The sequence below is a fragment of the Pelodiscus sinensis genome, chromosome 1 (assembly GCF_052426305.1).
Source record: "Pelodiscus sinensis isolate ZL-2025 chromosome 1, ASM5242630v1, whole genome shotgun sequence".
Taxonomy (NCBI): Eukaryota; Metazoa; Chordata; order Testudines; family Trionychidae; genus Pelodiscus; species Pelodiscus sinensis.
Window position 1 is genome coordinate 352,779,402 of NC_143052.1, and position 6,635 is coordinate 352,786,036.

General features: G+C 46.7%; 1 protein-coding gene across 1 annotated transcript; it reads left to right on the forward strand.

The window, feature by feature from the left end:
- The first annotated feature begins 3,250 nt into the window (after positions 1-3,250).
- On the forward strand, positions 3,251-6,381 carry LOC149526040 (olfactory receptor 52D1-like). Its single transcript, XM_089781908.1, has 3 exons — positions 3,251-3,337; positions 3,659-3,739; positions 5,431-6,381. Exons 1-3 carry the CDS (start codon positions 3,251-3,253, stop codon positions 6,379-6,381), a joined length of 1,119 nt encoding a protein of 372 aa, XP_089638034.1.
- The last annotated feature ends 254 nt before the right edge of the window (positions 6,382-6,635 follow it).

Genomic DNA, 6,635 nt, shown 5'->3' on the forward strand with positions numbered 1-6,635 from the left:
CATAACTCAAGACAGTTTTGCCATTTTAGCAAAAAGCTGGTCTCATTGATCAATGAGTGTCCAGGGCCAATATTCAGAAAAATTTGCGACCAGCGCAAGGAGGTGCATATTTTTCTTCCTGCTAGTAAGAATATGGCAGACAGACATGAAATCTATGAAATCCCATGAGTGCTATGAAAATGGAGTGCAAACTGAGAGCCGCTGAATTCTTTGAGGCCTGGTCTACCCGTAAGAGGAAGGTTGACATAAGATGCACAGCTCTAGCTACATTAGGGTATGTCTACACTACCCTCCTAGTTCGAACTAGGAGAGTAATGTATGCATACCGCACTTGCTAATGAAGCCCGGGATTTGAATTTCCCGGGCTTCATTAGCATAAGCGGGGAGCCGCCATTTTTAAATCCCCGCTGCTTCGAACCCCGTGTAGCGCGGCTACACGGGGCTCGAACTAGGTAGTTCGGACTAGGGTGCCTATTCCGAACTACCGGTACTCCTCGTTTCACGAGGAGTAACGGTAGTTCGGAATAGGACCCTAGTCCGAACTACCTAGTTCGAGCCCCGTGTAGCCGCGCTACACGGGGTTCGAAGCAGCGGGGATTTAAAAATGGCGGTTCCCCGCTTATGCTAATGAAGCCCGGGAAATTCAAATCCCGGGCTTCATTAGCAAGTGCGGTATGCATACATTACCCCGCTAGTTCGAACTAGCGGGGTAGTGTAGACATACCCTATATCACGTAGATGGAATTGACATATTTTAAATTTCTACCCACGCAGCGGGAGGTTGGCAAGAGCAAACGCTCCCAACGGCTTCACGAAATCCTCACGAAGAGCAGGAATACCGGTGCTGATGGGGATACCCTTTGAGTTTGAATTAGCGCATCTTTACTACACCCTCTCTACTGTACCCCAGAAGATCGACCATAGCAGCATCGATCTTCTTTATTTTGTATACATGTTCTGAGTATGTCAGCAGCAGAAACACGCTGAAGGACGCATCTGGTGCAAGGCCTGTGGCTTCATCCAGAGTTAGCACAAGTTAAGAGCAACAGCCATGGCCTGGCAAAAGCAGAACTGGCCTATTTGTCAGTGAGCACCCCATGAACTCAGCACAGGGACGGCTGGCCTGGCTGCAACACACTGACTGTGTAAACACACCCCAGCCGCCAGCACAAAAACCCGCCAACCCTGCTTCGCTCTTCACCGCAGAGTGCGTGAGGCATTCCCATGAGACTAGAGCTGGCGCAGGATGGTGCAGCCTGTTTCTGCGGAGCAGTTTGAGCTGCCAGACATGTACCCACCTTACACATGACAAAGGAACACTGGAAAATACATTTGATGGCAAAATCCTGGGAGCAGAAAGCCTTTTCCTTGTTGTTTGGCTTCCATCACTACAGGGCGTCATTTAGCGTCCACCGGGCAGCAGTGACATTTCAGGGGCCAAAGATCTTGACACAACTGAGCAACGAGACACAAGCTGCTACAATCACGTGAACTGACATTTGGTCGTATATTGCGTGGCAGCCTCCCCCCTCGCAGTGCTGATGTCAGGGCAGTGCCCACAGAACAGCCAGCCAGGCTGAGCACTGGGGAGAAGCAGTTTGCCCTGACTAGTTAAATCACTAGAATGGTCAATTACTTCTCTCCTGGGGGAGGCTCTCAAGCTGTAGGTCTCCAGGGGATAATTTCTGCTCATCTCCCCCCCCTCACAGAGCTTAGGGAATTGTCTGTGAATCCCGGCTCACCTGGGGGCCCACAGGGACTGCACAGGGGAATCATAAAGGTCACGGTTCAGTTCGCCGAGTGTCAGACAGGTGCGAATCACACGCTGATTATTTTACCTCTGCCTCACAGCCACAGGTAGGCGATTTCCTTTCTCTGCTGAGCGGGATTGTGGTGAGCTGCCTGTTTCTGTACTGACATTAGTGGTAAAGAGTAAAGCAGGTTTTTAGAGTTGACATCTAGAATCATCTGGGCAGGAATTAACCAGGACAGTGAGTTACACTGTTTAGGTTTTTTTACACATACCAGGGATTTATTAGATACATTGGAACTACCACTGTATTGGAAAAAAAAAGTTGAGACCATTATCTGTCCTTAGAATCAGAGCCTTGTTTCCTACTGTGTCCTTGTATCTTTTTGAGTAGTTTTGTGGTTTTGTGCATTGTGGTTTTCCAATTCCTCAACTGCACTGCACAGGTAAATAGTGCAGGTAAATCCTCTGCAGTGGGGATCTGTGTTACTGGGGGTACACAACAAACATGGGTCACACACTGGAGTTTCTGTCCGATTCTGAGCGCCCAAGCAAAACAGCGCTCTCCTGTCGCTGAAACTAAAACACTCAGGGCATGTCCACACCAGGAAAGTTACTTTGAAATAAGTAGTATTCCTCAAGGAAAGCAGGAGTTCTTATTTCAAAATAAACAGCCCTTTTCCCCCGAAAGAACAGGCTTAGTAGCGTAGATGCTTGGTTTGTTATTTCTGCTTGTTAGAAAAAGGGATGGGTGAAATCTGGGAGTCCTTCAAATTATCCTACATCCATATGTAGGAACTTGAATAGATGCACTTATCTGAATCAACCTTGAGCCTGCAGTGATTTCAGCTGGAGGCATCCCTTCCGCTTGAAAGGTGAGCTGGTTTGAATCAAGGAGAACTGACAGGAGAGTTGCTGAAATCTCAAACTCACAGGTCGAAAGGTGGAGACCAATCGAGCTAACAGGTGTCTGCTGAGCCCCTGAAACTGTGGTCTGAAGAAGACAAAAAGCAGTAAAAGGAATCATGTTTCTGATTCACACTTTGGGGAAACCAGGAGTTTCTGGCTACCTCAAAGGAATGCACAGTGTGTGGGAGACAGTGGGGGTGGTCGTGCAGTGTCCAGATCACAATGGCATGGAGTCCTGAAACCAGAGGACTAGGGAAGCGGTAGCCGGGCTCATGCACAGACCAAAGTGGCCAATGGAGACAGCAGGTGTCTCACACAGTACAGTATCAGAGGGGTAGCTGTGTTAGTCTTTGTCTGCAAAAACGGCGAGAAGTCCTGTGGCACCTTATAGACTTACTGAAATGTAGGAGCATAAGCTTTCGTGGGCAAAGACCCACATCATGAGATGCATGTGACAAAGTGAGTCTTTGCCCACGTAAGCTTATGCTCCTACACTTCAGTTAGTCTATAAGGTGCCACAGGACTTCTCACACAGTAAAGTAACATGGATCACACTGTAGAAAATTCTCTCTCATACCATGTGCCATCGAGATGATTCGTGCTCCCATGAGCAACCACATTGACGCCTCATGGGTCATTGGTGAGGAAATGTCAGCACTGAAAAGCTTCCTCAGGAAGGTCAGAGTTTCCAGGGGTCTGCAGTACAGCTGGGGATGAGGCGTGATGGAATTCCAAGACCAGAAGTGACCATTGTGATTGCCAGTTCTGACTTCCCGTGTAGACAATTTTCACAGTCATATTCCCAGAGCTGCTCTTTAGAGAGAGAAACACCAAACCTTGATTTAAAAATGTTCAGTAATGAAGAACCCACCAAGGCTGTCAAGTCATGGTTCTCCTTAGCTACCTTTCGTAAATTAAACCTAATGTCCTCATTGAAGCTGTCACAACAAACCAGGTTTTCTAAACTTTTAATTTTTTTTTTGTGGTTTTTCTCTTCAGTGCTATCAACATGTCTTTTGCATTGTGGACCCAGACCGGAAACAGGAGTCTGGAGCATTTGTACCAGTGCCAAACACTGAGGTACAACAACTTCTCTTGAGATTCCCCTGGTTAGCATCCCGAGGTCACGTTGGTTCTGTTGGCCCCAAGGTCACGCTGGGAGCTCATGGTTAGCTAATGATCTCTTCATGCCCCCGAATCTTGCTTAGAGTCACTGCTTCCAGCTGTGGTTGGCTATAATACAAGCACTGCTACATTCTTTGACCCTAGATTAACCAGAGGTGCAGGTCTGTAGTGTTCAATATTAAGCTTTAGTGGAGATTGTGAGATTTCTGGAGATTGGCTTGTTCCATGAAACATGTTGGTGTATTAGGCTTTCATAGATTTTATGTAACTATGAATGCTGTGATTGGATCATCTGTCTCTCTATGTAAAAATCAAAATCCTACCTGATTCTTGCTTATCTAATGGCCTCAAGTAGCTCCTGTGGCAATGGGCTGTTCTGTCTAACTGGCCATGGAGTGAAGAACAGATGCTTGTTTATCTGTTTTCAGTGGATCATGTTTCATTGCATGTTCCCTGGTTCTTTTCTTAGTAGACAGGGTAAACACATTCTCAGTATACTCTCTAATGGTCGGTAACATACAGTCTGTTCTCTGTAGTCTGTTCTCTACCAGTCATTAACATAAGAGTTCTCATGTCGTCTCTTATTCCTTTCCTTTGTAAGTCAACAACCCCCGTCTTTTCAAACTCTCTACTTTCAAACATGCCCCCCACTATCAAACTCATCCTGGAACAATCCACAAAAGAGTCCAACAATTTGTCAGTCCAACAAAGAAAATAAGAGAACACCAGCGGTTAGCCCCCAGCAGCATATATCTGTGTCAGTCTGAGTCTGAGTGACATCGTGGTATTGCATTTTCTGTACGATCCTCCATCCCGCGCCTCGTGGATCCCAATGTTTTGATATGTTCTGTGATGGTGAGCCCTGTGAGCAGGGTTTCCCAGAGCAGTGGGCCATGAAGTGCAGGTCTGTGTCCTGAGTTCATACCGTTACATTAGAACCTCGGTAAATGTTTGAGGGGTTTAAACTTTCCATCCAATGGGCAGACATACTGAAGTTGTCAATGTCAATTTTCATCTGCCCCCAACCTGCTGATTCTTTCCTCGGTTAGCTCCTCTGACATCTTCTCTGGACGTGATTTTCCGCTATATTACCTGGTGCCACCTGTAAATGTTGCCACTAGCCTAGACTGCTAATAACTATAAAACAGTTAACAATAGAAATAGTTATAAAGTGTCTAATCTCCCCCTCCCTCTACTTCTGCTTAAAGGCCCCAGAGTTTTGCTAAGATTCTGCCCATGCTTCTATTGTAAGCAGGGTTCCCAGAACTGTTTGTCAAAGGTACCCAGGCCCCTGTTCTGAGTTCATATAATTAAGTTAGAACGTTCTTTGAAGTTTGAGGAGTTCAAGCTTTTCCCTGCAATGGGCAGACATCATGCAACTCTCAATATCAAAATTTATCTGCCATCATGCTGCAAAATAACTTGGCACAATTAGCTCTTTCTAAGAACTACTCTGGATTTGACTTTGGTCTAAATAATCTGTTGCCTTCGGTAAAAGTTACCACATCAGTACTCACTTTTCTAAATTGGCAATAATTGTAATGTTTACTGTGATATTGGTTATTATGTGCAACCCCTGCTCATTGTACTTCTGTGTTTTCACAGGCGCCCTGTGCATTCCTCAACCCTGTTGTTTCATCCACTAGCTCATGGCAGCTTTCAACCTCACACCCTCTGACACGTCAACATTCATCCTAGCAGGCATTCCTGGCCTGGAAGATTCTCACATCTGGATTTCCATCCCTTTTGCTACTTGTTATATTTTCTGCCTGTTGGGAAATTTCTCCATTCTGTTCGTGGTAGGCAAAGAGCAGACCCTGCACCAGCCGATGTACCTGCTGTTCTGCATGCTGGCGCTCACAGATATCACCATGTCGACCTGCATTGTACCAAAGGCCCTGGGTATATTTTGGTTCAATTTGAAAGTCATCACAGTGAGTGGCTGCCTCATCCAAATTACATTCATTGGCACGGCTTTTGCAATGCAATCAGGTGTCCTGGTATCAATGGGCTTCGATCGCTATGTTGCCATATGTAACCCTCTGAGATACACCACCATCCTCACCCACACACGAATAGCTACGCTAGGGCTTCTCAGTTTAATACGAGGGATTCTCTGTATGCTGCCCGTGCCCCTAGTGCTGAGCCAGCTGCCGTTCTGTGGCAACCGCATCATCTCTGATATAAACTGTGAGGCTCTTCCTGTGGCCAAGATTTTATGTGGGGACCTCACATTCTACAGGCTCTATGGCTTGGTGCTGACACTTACAATAATTGGGTCCGACCTGATGCTCATCACCCTGTCCTACTCTCTGATCATCAGGGCCGTTCTAAGAATCTCCTCTCAGAAAGCCCACCAGAAAGCCCTCAACACCTGCACTGCCCACATCGGTGTGATGCTCACGTCTTATACTCCCTTCCTTTTCTCCATTGTGACAAATCGGTTTGGTGAGAGCATCGCTCCTCATGTTCAAATCTTCTTGGGCAGTGTCTGTGTCCTTGTCCCCACCATGCTCAACCCCATAGTATATGGAGTCAAAACCAAAGAGCTTCGTGACAAAATCAGGAAAAACTTTTGCAGATTACGATCACATTGAGCCTCTGAATTTAAACAGTATCCCAGGAGGGGGAACCGTTACCTCCTCATTACCCAAGATTGCTCTGTCCCACTTTGGCTGAGCTCAGCATTGTGGAAGTTCATGGTCTCCGCAGCTACTCACATCTAACGTCTCACCGTTCCATCCCCAAGCGCTGCTTTCTCCATTGACGCGTTCCCACTCTCTGATCATCACCTGGCCGGTTTCAATGTCACCAGTTATTGCACATCCCACAAACCCTGTCGGTCAGCCTC